This window comes from Mauremys reevesii, linkage group 17 (assembly GCF_016161935.1).
Source record: "Mauremys reevesii isolate NIE-2019 linkage group 17, ASM1616193v1, whole genome shotgun sequence".
Classification (NCBI taxonomy): domain Eukaryota; kingdom Metazoa; phylum Chordata; order Testudines; family Geoemydidae; genus Mauremys; species Mauremys reevesii.
Genome location: NC_052639.1, coordinates 2,528,298 through 2,544,165, shown reverse-complemented (window position 1 = coordinate 2,544,165; position 15,868 = coordinate 2,528,298). Strand labels below are relative to the sequence as shown.

General features: G+C 56.0%; 1 protein-coding gene across 1 annotated transcript in view; it reads left to right on the top strand.

Moving 5' to 3' along the window:
• Positions 1–9,677, top strand: part of LOC120384945 (alpha-2-macroglobulin-like protein 1) — a 66,781-nt gene extending 57,104 nt beyond the window's left edge. Inside the window, exons 31-39 of the mRNA XM_039504048.1 lie at positions 1,288–1,444; positions 4,934–5,130; positions 5,891–6,106; positions 6,257–6,381; positions 6,801–6,891; positions 7,320–7,388; positions 7,831–7,933; positions 8,691–8,732; positions 9,075–9,677. Coding sequence (XP_039359982.1) covers positions 1,288–1,444; positions 4,934–5,130; positions 5,891–6,106; positions 6,257–6,381; positions 6,801–6,891; positions 7,320–7,388; positions 7,831–7,933; positions 8,691–8,732; positions 9,075–9,109 — 1,035 coding nt within the window. The 3' untranslated portion in view covers positions 9,110–9,677. The remainder of the gene's footprint in view (positions 1–1,287; positions 1,445–4,933; positions 5,131–5,890; positions 6,107–6,256; positions 6,382–6,800; positions 6,892–7,319; positions 7,389–7,830; positions 7,934–8,690; positions 8,733–9,074) is intronic.
• Positions 9,678–15,868: the final 6,191 nt, after the last annotated feature.

Here is a 15,868-nt window from a genome sequence, read left to right as displayed (position 1 = left end):
GCAAACTTCATCAGCCCACTCCTACTCTTGGTTCCCAGGTCAGCGATAAATAGATTGAATAAAATCGGACCCAAAACCGAGCCTTGAGGAACTCCTCTGATAACCCCCCTCCAACCGGACAGTTCCCCCTTCAATACTACCCTCTGCAGTCTCCCTTTAACCAGCTCCTTAGCCACCTCTGGATTTACATTTCGATCCCCATCTTTTCCAATTTAACCAGTAATTCTTCATGCGGTACCATATCAAACGCCTTACTGAAATCCAGATATATTAGATCCACCGCATTTCCCTTGTCTAAAAAATCTGTTACTTTCTCAAAGAAGGAGATCAGGTTGGTTTGGCACGATCTACCTTTCGTAAATCCATGCTGTAATTTATCCCAGTTGCCATCGGCCTCATGCTCCGGAACCACTCTCTCTTTTAAGATTTTTTCCATGACTTTGCATACTACAGATGTTAAACTAACAGGCCTGTAGTTACCCGGGTCACTTTTTTTCCCCTTCTTGAATATAGGAACTACATTAGCTAATCTCCAGTCAGACGGTACAATCCCCGAATTTAGAGATTTATTAAAAATTATCGCTAACGGGCTAGCAATATCCCTCGCCAATTCCCTTAATATTCTAGGATGAAGATTATCCGAGCCCCCCGATTTACTTCCGTTAAGCTGTTCAAGTTTGGCTTCTACCTCAGATACCGTAATGTCTACCCCCATATCTTCATTCTCATTGGTCCCTCTATCACTATTCCTTAGCCCTTCATTAGCCTCATTAAAGACCGAGGCAAAATATTCGTTCAGATATTGTGCCATTCCAAGATTATCCCTAATCTCCACTCCGTTTAAAGTTTTAAGCGGTCCCACTTCTTCTTTCTTGGTCGGGGGGTGGGGGGTTGGTACCAAGGCGGGGTCAGGGTGCTGTGGGGGCAGTGAAGAGGCGGGTTGGTGGGGAGGAAGTTGACAGGTTGAGGGGGTTGGTCCCAAGGTGGGGGTTAGGGTGCTGTAGGGAGTTGGGGTGGGGTCAGAGTTGGAGGAAGATTCAGCAGCTTGGGGAGGGGCTGGGCAGTTTCGGTGTCTAGTGCTCGGGGGATGGGGTCTCGCGAGTCTTGGGGGGCGCAGGGTGCAGGTGGCGGTGGGGGGATGAGTCGGGGGAGGTGACGACAGGTATTGTGGGAGGGGGGTATTGTGGCCCCATGGGGTGGGTACCGGGGGACACACCCAGGCGCGGGGCGTCTCCTCTGGCCGGCTCAGCCTGACGGGGAGTCTGTTCGGTGTCTCCCCCATCCCAGGACCCCATGGTGACCAGGGCCCTCCAGTGCCTCCGGGAGTCGAGCACCAGCGACCTCTACACGCAGGCGCTGCTGGCCTACGCCTTCGGGCTGGCGGGGAGCACTGAGCTGCGGGACGCCCTCCTGCAGCGCCTAGCCCAGCACAGCGTCAGCGCCGGTACCGGCAGCACCTCGCTCTAGTGCTCCCCTCGCTGCCGGCCTCTGGGCCCAGGGCAGGGCCAGCTGCCCCCCACGGCCCTGCCCACCCAGGGGCCCCCTGCCCCGGGGCCTCCTCAGCCTGGCAGGGGAGCTGGGTCTCCATGGCCCAGTCAGTCCATGGTCTCTGCTGAGGCTGCCAGCGAGGGGCCGACGCGCCGGGCTCTGTCGTGGGGACACTTCTCCCCTCAGAGCTGGAGTGAGATCGTCCCGCCATTTCCCAGGGCCCAGCGCACGGAGCGAAGGGGGGTGAGGCTGGGTCGCTGCCAGCCTGGGGGGATCGGAGCTGAGAGCCTAGAGGGGCACAGCCCCATGTCTCAACCCAGCCCTCTAAAGCGCCTGGGGCCAGGAGCATGATGGGTCCAGTGGGCTCAGACCCCGTGGGGCAGGACCTTGCGTAGGCAGCTCCCAAGGGGAACGGAGCGTAACCGAGCCCTGGGGAAATGCCGCAGGATCCCAGCCCCCATCCTGTGCTGGGGACATCCCAGCTGGGGAGTCCCTGCCTGAGGCTTCTTGGCTTGGCCTGGCTAATGCTGGGAGGGGAACAGGCTGCCCTGGGCTGGTGGCCGGCTAGGCCCTGCCGATTCTGGGAGAGGGGGTTGTACAAGGAAGGAAGTCTCTGGGTGCCCCCTTATCTGCACCATGCGCCCCCCCCATGGACCCAAGGGAGGCTGCCTGTCCCCCGGCTCCAGTTCCAGTGTGGAAAAATTGGAGAGAGTCCAGGTGAAGGGCAACAAAAATGATTAGGGGGCTGGAGCACATGACTTATGAGGAGAGGCTGAGGGAACTGGCATTGTTTAGTCTGCAGAAGAGAAGAGTGAGGGGGGATTTGATAGCTGCTTTCAACTACCTGAAGGGGGATTCCAAAGAAGATGGATCTAGACTGTTCTCAGTGGTACCAGATGTCAGAACAAGGAGCAATGGTCTCAAGTTGCAGTGGCGGGGGTCTAGGTTGGATATTAGGAAAAACTTTTTCACTCAGAGAGTGGTGAAACACTGGAATGGGTTCCCTAGGGAGGTGGTGGAATTTCCTTCCTTGGAGGTTTATAAGGTCAGGCTTGACAAAGCCCTGGCTGGGATGATTTAGTTGGGGTTGGTCCTGCCTTGAGCAGGGGGTTGGACTAGAACCTCCTGAGGTCACTTCCAACCCTGATATTCTGTGATTCTATGATTTCCCCAGCCTTTCCCTGCACAGATGCCCTTGGGTTTGTGGCGCTCCCTGCCTAGCCCCGGTGTGAGCGATGCAGCCTGGGACCAGCTCCCCATAGGGCGGCAGGTCCCATGGGAGTCCTGATGCCCAGTGTGGGTGCGGCTGGGGACGCAGGAGGTGGCGCTGCTGCGCGTTGGTGCTGAGCTGAAGGAGCCCTCGGCATGAGGCCAGGGGGCCCTGGGAGTCCCAGGTTGAGCCCCTCACACTCGTCATGAACACGCCCCAGTGGTCTCTGTGCGTCTCCTCAGCACCATTCGAGCTCAGACTGAGCTGTGCTGGGAGCTGAGGCCTGGCGCGCTCGGGCCCTGGGGAGACGTTCCCCCACAGAGAGGAGCCCCCTGCATGGTCTGGGTGGCTCTGTCATGTCTTAGCTCAGGTGAAAAGTCCCTTCTCTCCGAGCCCCGGTGCAACGGCTGGAGCTGGTCTGTGCCCGCAAATTGTGTGTGTCGTGTCCTGCTCCGCCCCGAGGCGAGCAAGAAGTGCTGGGAGCAGCACGTGGCTCCTGCCCCAGGGAGGGGAGAGGTGGGGGCTCTGCTGCAGGGAGTACCAAGGGGCCACCAGGCACTGGGGTGAAACAGCCCTCGGGTTATAGGAGCTGTCTCTGAGGTCACAAAGACCCCGTGGAGGGGGGAGTTTACCAGGTGTCAGCTCTGTCCCTGCCCTTCACCTGGGTCATGCTCCCCTCCTGACCCAGCCCCGGGGGGGCCCACACTCCCTCAAGGGCTCTCTGCCCCCCTCTAGTAGTGGTGGCTCAAGGCATAAGCAGACTAAGCAATTGCTTAGGGCCCCAAGCAGCTCATGGGGCCCCCAGTTTGGTATTACCCCCAAAACCCGGTCATCTAATGTAAGTGGCCAGTTTACCAGGGTGTCGGTTGTGTGTGGGGGGGGTTGGGATTGTGATGGGTTGGACCCTCCTTCTGGGATAGCACCTGGTGTACTGGGATTTCAGTGAGCCTCTCCTGCTCTGCCAGCCTGGGTTCCCTCTCCGTGCGTTGCTGAATTAGGCTCTCCGGCCTCTTGCAGCACACACACAGGTAGGGCCCCACCCTGCTGCAGCCACACACTGAAGTCAGCTCTGTGCGAGAGGGCTCCCCCAGCACTGACGTCACACCCCTTTGGGAGATAAACCCAGAATAATACTGTCTTGCGCCGTATAGAAAAATCTGCACAGCACAAGCTCATAAAAATCCACCTTCTTCCTCAGCATGACGAGAGATGTGCCTGACTTCCTGTCCCCTCTCCCCCAGTTAGAAAGTTACAAACTGGATTAGATTATAAACAAGAAATAAGTTTATTAACTACAAAAAGGTGAATTGTAGGGGAATAGAAGAGAGAACAGCCAGAACAAAGCAGATTGCTGAGCAAATAAAACAAAGTCGCAAGCTAAGCTCAATGTACTTAAGAAACAGGTTAAAAAAAAGTCCCAGGTAATGTTTAGTAACAGGTGACAAGACCACCTGACCTAGCAGTGTCACAGTTACAGCCCTGGACACTTCCCAGGAGGGAGAGAGATTAATATCCGCATGGTCTTGTTGTTCCTTCCTGAAGGCCCATCAAATCTGATGGCCTGTCCTGGTGGGTGTCTTCCCAAAACACCCCCACTTGTAATGGTTACATAGTCCGTGTGCCTAACTGTAGATACAGAGCTGATACGTGCATGCGAATTGGATAATCGCATTCAGTAAATCAGAACCTTTCCAATGAAAGCTCACATGAGCCATCTTGTATAACGTGTATCTCAGTGACGTCATATTCATCTCATAAGCATATTATCATAAAGAATAGGGAGTGCAACGTCCCAGGGCTAGTTCTTGGTTTGTGGATATAATGCAGCTAATATTTGTAATGGGCTGGTGGGGGGGGTGGGAGGAATATTCCTGTTAGGGCCCCCTTGGGTTAGCACCACCTTTGCCCCCGAGCGGCTGCACCACATAGGTTTAGGGGTCACTTGCAGCCAGTGAGCCACCGGGGCTGAGCAGCAGAGGCTCAGGGGGTTTGAATCAGAGATCGAGGGTTCAGTCTCTGCTGACGACCCACCAGGGGTGTCGTGTTACACTTGTGTAGCCCTCCTGTGTGATGTAAATCAGCTGCCGTGTCCTGCCCCAGAGGTGGCTGCATTCAGTGGGGGGCAGGAGTCCCTCTGGCCTGGGAAGCCCCTGGGGCCCCTTTGGAAAGCAAACAGGTGACCCACTGTGTTGTAACTGCAGCCATGGGCTGCCCTTCCCTCGACCCCTCTCCTAGGGGAACAGCTCCACTGGCACGGGAAGCCCAGCTCGTACGGGAACAAGGCCCCATCGGCGGAGGCAATGACGGCTTACGTGCTCCTGGCCTATCTCTCCTTGCCCAACGTATCTGCTGCCGACATGACGACCGCCGCCCAGATCGTCCGCTGGCTCAGCAAGCAGGAGAACCTCTACGTGGGCTTCATCTCCACGCAGGTAACACCCCTGCCCTCGGGCAAACCAGCGCTGGGGGCCTGGTGGAGGAAGGGGCTGTGATGAACTGGGAATGTTCTTAGTGTTCTTTGAATGCCGAGTGGGGAGTGTTGGCCTGGGAAGGCTGCAGGGGAGTTTTGCTGGGACTGGCTGCATTGGGGATGGGAGACTGTCCTTGAGGGAGGCTACCTGACCATGTAACATGAGAACCCAGGAGGGGGGTTGGAGGCCAGGGAACAACCTCTGCCCGGGAAACTGGACAAAGGGTTGGGGAGAAGCCGGGTGGAGGCTGAGTGAGAGGCTGGAGGGAGTTTCAGTTTGGAGCTGGCTGGGAAAATGGAGGGGAGCCCGGATGGGGCTCTGACCTCCCAACGGGGCTCTGGCCTCCCTGGGCCCCCACAACGGAGGGATCCTGTTGTCTCTACCTGCAAGGCCTGTCTTGGACTGTGTTTCTGTCATCTAAATAAACCTGTTTTACTGGCTGGCTGAGAGTCCTGGTGAATTGCAGGAAGCTGGGGGTGCCGGGCCCGGTCTCCCTCACACTCCGTGATTGGCCAGAAGCCCCCCGGGGGCTGCATCTCTACATCTTAGCCGGGGCCCTTCCTGGGAGAGGGAGTCCTGGGAGCAGAGCCCCCTGCCCTGAGGGGCTGGGAACCAGGGTCCCAGTGTCAGCGTCCCGGTGGGTCCCGATCCTGCTGCAGTGAGTCTGAGCCGGGCTCCTCTCCCCAGAGCGTGACAGCAGCTCGGTGACTCTCCTCCCTAGGACACGGTGGTGGCCCTGCAGGCCCTGGCCAAATACGCGGCCCTGACGTACATTGCGAGCGGGGCTGTGTCGGTGACGGTGAGCTCCCAGGCCGGGGCCCGGCAGCAATTCCACGTGGACAACGCCAACCGGCTGGTGCTGCAGCGAGCGGCCCTGCAGGAGATCCCCGGGCAGTACACGGTGCGGGCCAGCGGCAAGGGCTGTGTCTTTGTGCAGGTGAGTGCAGGAGCCCCTGGGGCCCAGCCGGCCCAGCGGTGACTGGCTGTGCCCTTGCCCTGCCCCACGGCACCTGGCTCTGGGCCCAGGCTCTGATGTGCAGTGGCGGAGGCAGCAGGCTCTGCCCCAACCCTCTTGCTTGTCTCCCAGCTGACTCTGCGCTACAACGTGCCGCCCCCAAAGAGCGCCGCGACCTTTGACCTGCGGGTGGAGACGGAGCCGAAGGAGTGCACCGAGAACGCCACATCCCGCTTCAGCCTCGTGCTGCACGCCCGGTACGAGCCCCAGCCCCCAGCCCCGCTGGGTCCGAGTGCCTGGGGGCAGGGGCAGGCCCCAGGCAGCGGGGAAATGGCCGAGGCAGAGCCGCCCCACTGCAGGAATCGATCGCCGGGGGAGCCATCCCCCCACAGGGCTCGGGGCAGAGGCGGGGGCCCCTTGGAATGTGCCAGGGGCTAAAGGGCTGGTCCCGGGGCTGATCTAATGGACAGTCGGCTCCCAAGGAGCTCCTGGGGCCGGGCCCCTTGCTAGGGAGCTCAGGGCTGGCCGGGGGCTAGCAGGGCCACTGCCCAGAGCAGGCAGAGGCATTAGAGATGCCTGCAGGGCCGAGAGGACGGGAGGCCTCCACTCCCCCTCCACCCCCCTGGGGTCTGTATCCAGGGCAAACCCCGACCTCAGCCCATGGCTCCCGTTGCAGGTACAGCGGGGAGCGCCCAGCCACCAACATGGCCATCATCGAGGCCAAGCTGCCGTCCGGCTACATCCCCGTCCAGAGCTCCCTGCGGCAGGTGAGCTTCCCAGGGAGGAGAACAGGCCGGGCCCGTCACACAGCATGAAACCAGGGGCTGATCCATGGGGGAGAGCCCAGACCCCCAGGAGAGCACAGATTGCAGCTCTGACCCCCAGGGGGAGCTCCCCCTGCAGAGCCCTGCCCCCTGCCGTGGGGCACTGGGCAGCCCTGGGTCTCCCATCTTGTCACTGAGCAGGTCCTGACCCTGCTTAGCTCCCCTACAACACAATGCCCATGTCTAGACTCCTGTCCCGCCCCTCCCCCAGCAGACACCCAGTGCTCAGCTGTGACTGACATGGGGGGTGGCAGCCAGGCCCCTCGGCCACGGGGGTGTTTGGTGCCCCACGTCCCAGCTGCCAGCAGAGCAGTGACTCCAGCCCCAGCCCTTCCCTTCCTGGCTCAGCCGTTTCCTCCCTCTGCTCCTAGCTGGAGAAGCAGCCTTTGGTGAAGAGGCTGGAGGTGCAGAAGGACCAGGTGACGCTCTATCTGGCCCAGGTGAGTGCGGGCGGCTGGGGGCTCCGGGGGCCTGGTGTGAATGGGGAGGGCGTGTCCTGCCCTGGCTCCACCCCCATTACAGCTGCTCTCGTGGGCTCTGTGTCATACGCACTGCGAGGGGTCACTGAAATCTCCCCTGGTTCCAAGTGACCCATTTCCATAAAGGACGGGGAGATGGGACCAGACCAGCCAAACCCCAGGGAGGGCCGTGAACGGAGCGACGGGGAGCTCTGGGTTGGGGAGCTGGAGCTGGGCCCTGAGTGTGATGAAAGGGGTCACATTTTGCAGGGGGGTGGAACAGGGATTCGGGGGAGCATTTTCTCACTGCTCCAGGCCGCAGGGGCAGGGGGAAGCGGCTGGGCCAGGCCGAGCCTCGGGGAGGAGGGGGTTCGAGCTGCCAGTGCAGCCGTTCAGCCCAGGCGCTCGCTCTGTCTCTCGGTAGCTGACGAAGGAAGCGGCGAGTTTCACCTTCTCCCTGGAGCAGGATTTCCCTGTGAAGAATCTCAGAGCAGCCCCAGTGAGACTGTACGATTACTACGAGATGGGTGAGTCCCGCCCCTGGCAGAGCCGCTCCCGTGGGCCCCATGACGCAGTCTGTGGCTGCAGAGGGTGTGTCCTGTCCTGGCTCCGCCCCAATTACAGCCACTCCTGGTTTAGGGTGGTGCTTGGTTTAGGGTGGTGCCATTGCAGTCCCCCTGCTCCCTGTGACCTGTCCCCATGGCGGATCTCGGCCCCCTGCTCGGGCCTGGGCACAGCACTTGGGCAGAGGCTGGCAGCCGACCCGCCGTGGGCCTGCGGGGGTCAAGCTGGAGACACCTGCTGGAAGCGTGTTCCCAGGTTCGATCTGTGGAGTCGCTCACCGTGAGGGACACGGGAGCCGTGTGCTCGTCGGGCTAGTGGGGAGGGTGCGGCTGGTGTAACTGGGGCCGTCCCAGCAGGAGCAGGCGAGTCCCGCCCCTTCAGGGCCCCCCACATTTCCCCTGCCATCCAGCTCCTCAGGCACCCCCAGAATCCTTTGTGCTGGGCCAGGAGGTGGCAGGACCGTTTGCCTGGGTGTTTTCAGGGGCGACTCAGTGGTGATTTTTGGGCCCGTCTGACTTACTCCGAGATGGGGGATGGGAGAGAGTGCACAGCCCCACTCAGACAGCTGGGGGCGACCTCCCACTCCCTTCTAGGGCTCAGACCTACAGCAGGGATCCCCTGGGGCTGGGGGAACAGACTCTGCCTGTGTGGGATTGGAGGAGGGGTTCTCATCCCCCCACTGGGTCTCTCCTCCATTCCTTACATCCCTTGCTGTTGCAGGTGAACAAACAGAGGCTGAGTACAGTGCCCCCTGCGGCTCAGGTAGGTGTGATGCACCCACACACAACTCCAGTCCCTACAGCTTTATGGGTGGGGGAGTCCATGGGTCGGAGAGGTCTGTGTGTGTTGTAGTTGGCAAAGGACGGGGAGATGGGAGCATGGAACCCACCAGGACTGTGTGTGTGTGTGGGAGTGGGGTAGACATCTGGGGGAAAGGGTCTATGTGGGGCACAAGGGAATCTGTCTTGAGGGCAGGGGGTGACTCTGAGGGGAGAGTCTTATTGGGGGTTGGGAGAGTTCTGGGGGGCCGTGTCCACAGCTGTCTGCTGGGTGTTGGGGGATGATTTTGATCCTGTCTCAGGGGATGTTTGTATTTGTTTAAAGCCCCTGACGCCGACACGATGGAAAATTCCCACTGAAGCCCCCACCCCTGCTGGGCAGCCCCCTCCCCTCCCATCCCGAGAGCCCCGCACCGGCAACTGACACCCCAGGATCAGGGGAGCACGGACAGGCCTCGTCTCAGCTGCTGCTCTTCCCAGAACCATCTGCACTATCCCCCTTAGCACCTTCTTCATCCAACGCCTTCCCGTTCGCTCTGCAAACATCCCACCTGCTCTCCCATCTCTCAGCCCCCAGACCGGCCCGCGTGATCCCAGCTGTCTGTCACACAAGGGGATCAGCGGCTGCAGTGGGGACCCCTGGGGTTTGCTGCCCGTCCTGCCTGGAGCCTCAGTGTAAAACAAAATACAAAAACCCACCTCTTTGTGAGGCTGTTTTCTTGCTTTGTGCCTGCCCTGCTGCTGCTCCTCACATGGCTCCTGTGCATCCTTAGAGCAGCCAGATCCTGGGATCGTGGCTCTGTCCCCTTCCCCAGCCCTTCGGTCATTGCTGTGGGGTTTGGCTTTAACCCTGGGTCGGGCAGCGTCAGCGACAGCCCCCCGGGTTCCAGCCCCGCCTGGCAGAGCTGCCCTTGTTACACACGTCTACATGAAAATGAACCAGTTCAACTGAAGTTTGTTTTGAAACCAGTTTACTTACCCCAGTGAAAACCCCAGTGTGGATGCACTTATTGTGGTGTGGCAGAGGTTGTTTTAGTTTAGGTTCAATCAATTAGGAATTGAAGCTAAACCAGAATCAACTCTTCTCTCAGCCCGACAGGAGCACCTCTACCGGCTCGCATGGGTTGAACTAAATTGATTTTAAAAGCGAAGGCCTGAGAGAGGGAGGAATGGCTTGTCCGACTCCTTACAACTCTCACTTGTTTTGGGGTTTTTTGGTATGTTTTGTTACTATCTGTTTAATTCCACGGACCAATGACCATTGTGGGGAAAGGCGATCTCTGTGACAGGTCTATCCCCAGTCAACCAAGGTGTGAGAGCCTAGTGTACATGCTGGGAGATGCCCAGCCAGTCCTCCAGAGATCCCAGGGCAGAGCCGACTTGGCATTCCTGGTACTTACAGGGTAAATAGGAAGCAAGAAAAATAAATCCATAGACCCACTGAGCCAAATAGCCCATCACCCCCCCAGGACAACAACCTGCTCCTGCTGCCGCTTAACGTAATGCCGTGGCTGTGGCTCAAGGAGTAGCAGCCTGTGCTGAAGGTTCAAACACACAGAGGGACGTTGCAGGCTCAGCATATACTGGACACTGTGGTGTGAAGCCTGGAGATGGAATTCAGACGGAATGTGTCAGACCCAGGGCTGGCTCAGCACGACCTGAGCCTTGGAGACGCAGCTGAAAACCGCAGAGCAGATCAAATGGAGACAGCACAAGAGAGCAGTGGGTCCCTGCGCAGCCCCCAGGGTCGTGTCCCACCAGCTGTTTTCCCTTTATGGGGACCCTCTGCTCCGATTGTGGATCCCCCCAGGTTCCTGGAGTCTCTTCAGTCTGTGTGTGGCGGGGGAGGCATGTGGGGATGGAGCCGTGTTCTCTAGGCCCTGGGGGGTCCCTCATTAGCTAGGAGGCTCCCAGGGCCGGGGGACGAGGCGGGAGAGGCCCACAGTGGAGGTGGTGAAGCCTGAGATACAGCTGGGCACGTGGGGCCTGTGGGGAGAAAGCCCTGACGGAGGGGAGATGTTATATCCTTGGGGGCAGCCAGTTTAGGAAGAAATCACTTGAGGCCAGAGAGCAGACAGCTAACAAAACCACCATTTTATTTACAGACCATAATACTCTAACTCAGTTGCCATAGCAACAGAAACCATGACAACCAAATACACAACATATTCCTCCCCCCCTAATAAGAACATCCCCTAAATAAAAAAAAACAAACACACACTAGACTAGAGAAGGAGGGTAGACTGCCTCCATTCCCGGCTAAACCCTGGGGATTATTTTGCCCCATAACCGTGGGTTCGCCCTAGCTAGAGATCCAGCCGATGAGGAGGCCTTCTGTCTCTAGGTGGATTACGGCGAACTTCTGGTGTTATTGCACCCGAAAGCACTAGGGGCTCAGGGTCCGCAGCACGAACGGGTGAGGAGGTGGTATCAGCTCGTGCTGGGCAAAGGGGTATCTCAGCCGCCGGCAGTAATGGAGGAGAACAGTCAGGAACAGGTGACTCGTGATTCGGTGCCTCACCAGAAGAGGTGAAGTCAGACCCTCAACTGCAGATGGGTCCTGAGGACTGGCATGACCTGGCAACAGCTGTTCTACATGTCGCCTCCAGGTAACATTCTCTGCAGTCCGGACTGTGTAGGAAACAGGTCCTGTTTGAGTGATGACTGTGGCTGGGACCCATTTAGCTCTGGAAGTATAATTCCGAGCCAAAACTGGCTGTCCCGGGCTAAAGGTTCGGTCTTTTGCTCTGGGTGCCCGTCTGATGACTTGATATTGCTGCTGATGTTGCACAGTTTGTCGGGGTTCAGAAGGTTTCAGCAGATCAAAGCAAGTGCGCAGCTGTCGTCCCAACATTAGAAAGGCTGGGGATGCCTGGGTCGTAGCATGAGGGGTGTTTCTGTAGGAAAGTAAGAAGATATCAAGACGCTTTTGAATGGAGTGTTGTCCCCTTGCTGATTTCAAAGCGTTTTTCATTGTCTGCACAAATCTTTCAGCTAATCCGTTGGTGGACGGATGATATGGTGCTGACGTGATGTGGTGTATCCCATTTGCCTTCATAAAATTTTGAAACTCCTGAGAAATGAACTGCGGTCCGTTGTCGCTCACAAGTTGTTCTGGCAGACCAAAACGACTAAAGAGTCCTCGTAGTTTTTGGATAGTACTCTCTGCAGAAGTGGACTGCATTATAGAGACTTCTGGCCATTTAGAATGGGCATCTATTGCCACCAAGAACATGCTTCCTTCAAGGGGGCCAGCAAAGTCAACGTGAATACGTTGCCACGGGTTTTCAGGCCAGTCCCATGGGTGTAGGGGTGCCCACTGGGATGCATTCCTCACACCCTGACATGACATACAAGCTTTTGCCTTCTCTTCAATAGCGCTGTCCAATCCAGGCCACCAAAAATAGCTTCGTGCAATTTCCTTCATGCGCACTATTCCACAGTGACCGGAATGTAGCTGTTCTAACATCTGTGATCTCAGTGGTGGTGGAATAATGACACGTCTCCCCCACAACAAACAACCAGATTGGACCGATAACTCCATCCGTTTGGACATGTAGGGAACAAGGTCGGATGAGACCGGAGAGGTTTGTCGAGATTTTCCATGCATCACCAGGTCCATAACTTGGGACAATACTGGGTCAACGCGAGTTGCTTTCTTTATCTGAGTAGCAGTGATGGGTGTATTCTCTACCTGTTCAAAGTAGAAGATTTCCTTTTGGGCACTATCTTGATGTTTGACCGGCAAAGGCAACCTCGAGAGGCCATCTGCATTGCCGTGCAGAGTGGATTTCCGATATTTAATTTCATATGTGTGTGCTGAAAGTAACAATGCCCAACGTTGCATACGACTAGCAGCTAATGGGGGAATGCCTGTGTAGGGTCCAAAATTGACGTCAGAGGTCGATGGTCTGTAAGAAGAGTAAACTTTCGCCAAAGAGGTACTGATGAAACTTCCGAATTCCAAAAACAATTCCTAATGCCTCCCGTTCGATTTGGGCGTAGTTAGTTTCTGCTTTGCTTAGAGTGTGTGAAGCAAAAGCAATAGGTCTCTCTTCTCCCGAAGGCATAATGTGTGACACGACTGCTCCCACTCCATAAGGGGAGGCATCGCAGGCCAATTGCAGGGGTAAGGATGGATCAAAGTGTGTTAGAACTTCAGAATTTAACAATGCATCCTTAGCTTTGTTAAATGCAACATCACAGGCTTCAGTCCACTTCCAGGCCTTGTTCTGCCCAAGGAGCTCGTGAAGTGGTTTTAGCAGTGTGGCTAACTGTGAGATGAACTTTCCATAATAGTTCAGTAGTCCTAGAAACGAGCGCAGCTGGCTTACATTTCGTGGTGGGGGAGCCTCCACAATAGCTTTAACTTTTGCAGGGGCCTTATGAAGACCTGCAGAATCGATGATGTGTCCCAAATATTCAACAGAGGGCTTGAAGAATTCACACTTGTCTTTGCGAACTCGTAGGCCATACTCTTCCAATCTTTGTAGGGTAGCCTCTAAATTCTTTAAGTGATCCTCTTCATTTCTTCCAGTGACCAGGATGTCATCCAGATAGCACTGAACTCCTGACAAGCCACACAAGATCTGGTCCATAGCTCTCTGGAACAGGGCGGGAGTCGATGTTATTCCGAAGGGTAGGCGACAGTATCGATAAAGCCCCTTATGAGTAACAATAGTCAACAGCTCTTGGGACATTTCATCGACGTGCATCTGTAAATATGCTTGACTCAGATCAATCTTAGTGAACTTTTGTCCCCCAGCCAGGCCTGCGAAGAGGTCATCGATGCGGGGAAGCGGGTATTGCTCTGCACACAACACTGGGTTGACAGTGACTTTAAAATCACCGCAAATCCGGAGAGAGCCATCTTTCTTCACTATTGGAACGATAGGAGTGGCCCATGAGCTATGGGTAACTGGTATTAGGACTCCATTGGTGACCAGGCGCTCCAGGTCTGCTTCAACCTTTGGCCTGATGGCATATGGCACAGTTCGGGCTTTCAGATATTTTGGTGGACTGCCAGGTTTAATGTTCAATGTCACAGTGATTCCCTTCATACTTCCCAAATCATCTCCAAAAACAGCAGCATGTTTCCTTAGTATAGGGGTTAGACTGGTTTCTTCTTTAGTCATCCGGTGCACTTCTGCCCAGTTCAGTTGAATCTTCCCAAGCCAAGACCTACCCATTAAGGCTGGGTAGTTACCTCTCACCACAAACAGTGGCAATCTAGCGGCCTGTCCATTGAGCTCCACCTTAACATCAATAGTGCCGACCATGGGCACAGCTTCTCCCGTATACGTCTTCAGAACAGTTTTTGTTGCCTTAAGCGGAAGATGCTGTAGCTTTTCTTTATACACAGTCTCAGAGACCAGCGAGACAGCTGCACCGGTGTCCAGTTCCATGCGTATAGGTTTGCCCTCCAATAAGGGGGTTACCCAGTATTCATGTGAGCCCGCTGCCAAAGACAAAACATGCAGTGGCACTTCCTCTTGTGATGAGGTGTCTCCTTGATCATCCTGGGTCTGCTCTAGAGTATGCAAGGTTCCTCTTTTTTGTCGGCCAGACCACAGGCCTCTTTTTCTTTTGTTTACAGGCACACTCAATGTGTCCCTTTTTGCCACAGTGTCGACACACCAGGTCCTTACACCAGCATTCTGATGCCTGGTGTCCTGGCTTACCACAGCGGTAACATTCTTGACTCTGCACAGTTTTGTGGGTCAGTTCTTGTGACACTTTTTGCACCCTAGGGGGTGCACCGATGTATTGTGCCTCCCTTGTAGCCAGTTCCATGGAGACAGCAGTATCAACAGCCTTCTGTAAGGTAAGCTGAGCCTCTGTCAGTAGGCGCTTCCGTATAGCTTCACTGTACAGGCCACACACTAACCTGTCACGCAGGGCATCATGTAACATTTCTTTAAATTCACAGTGTTCTGCTAGCTTTTTTAGAATGGCTACAAATTGTACAACTGTTTCATCTTCCTTTTGGTCTCTTTTGTGGAACCTATATCTTTCAGCAATTACCAGTGGTTTTGGGGAAAAATGGGACCCCAGGATTTCCACAATGTCACTGTAAGGTTTAGTTGCTGGCTTAACAGGGTGTAGTAAGCTGTGTAGCAGGGAGTAGGTTTTAGCTCCTACAACACTTAAGAATATTGGCACCTTCTTTGCTTCTGTAATGTCATTTGCAATAAAAAAAAGCTCAAAACGCTCAGTATACACATGCCACTGCTCTGTATTCTCATCAAAAGGCTCCAGAGGCCTGGTCAGAGTAGCCATGATTTTAGTTTCACTTTCACAGTCAGTGCAAAGAAGCAGCTTTTTTGTTTGTTGTTCTTTACCTTGACTTCTACTTCCTTCTGTTACTGGAGCAGCACCGGAATCCCATCCTCGTCGCCACTTGTTATATCCTTGGGGGCAGCCAGTTTAGGAAGAAATCACTTGAGGCCAGAGAGCAGACAGCTAACAAAACCACCATTTTATTTACAGACCATAATACTCTAACTCAGTTGCCATAGCAACAGAAACCATGACAACCAAATACACAACAGGAGATGTCTCGGGAGGAGGCAGGGTTCAAACCTGGCTGGACCCGGCTGGGTCTTAGCGTCAGTTTCGGAGCTGAATCGTGTTTCTCTTATTTCCTGACCATCCCCCGGCTCGGACCAGGTCCCGTCGGGTAATTTCTTGTCCCCCCTGCTCTCTGCAGCTCCTCCCTAGCTGGTGTCATTGCTGCGTTTCGCTAACACGCCCTGAGGAGACTGGTCCATACAATGGGGCTGGACCCCTCCCACCGCCCCCACTAACAGCCACCCAGCGATTCTGTGTCAGCTCCGTTAGCAGCCTCCTGCCCCACACTTCCGCCTGGGGGATCTTCTCTCTCTTTGCTCTGGCCAGAAAGGCAGGAAGTGAACAGCCTCTGGGAGAGGGGCCCCTGGGAAGCAGGAAGGAGAAGGAGCTAAACCTGCCAACCCTCAGGGAGCAGCAGTGGGGCTGCTCTGGAGAGTCCATGGCTGCTCTGTCTCTCAGGCCAGCGCTGTGTCGCTGTGACCCACACTCACCGAGTGCCCCACTCCCCCTGCCACTCGCTTGGGCCCTCACCGGACATCAGAGAACGTG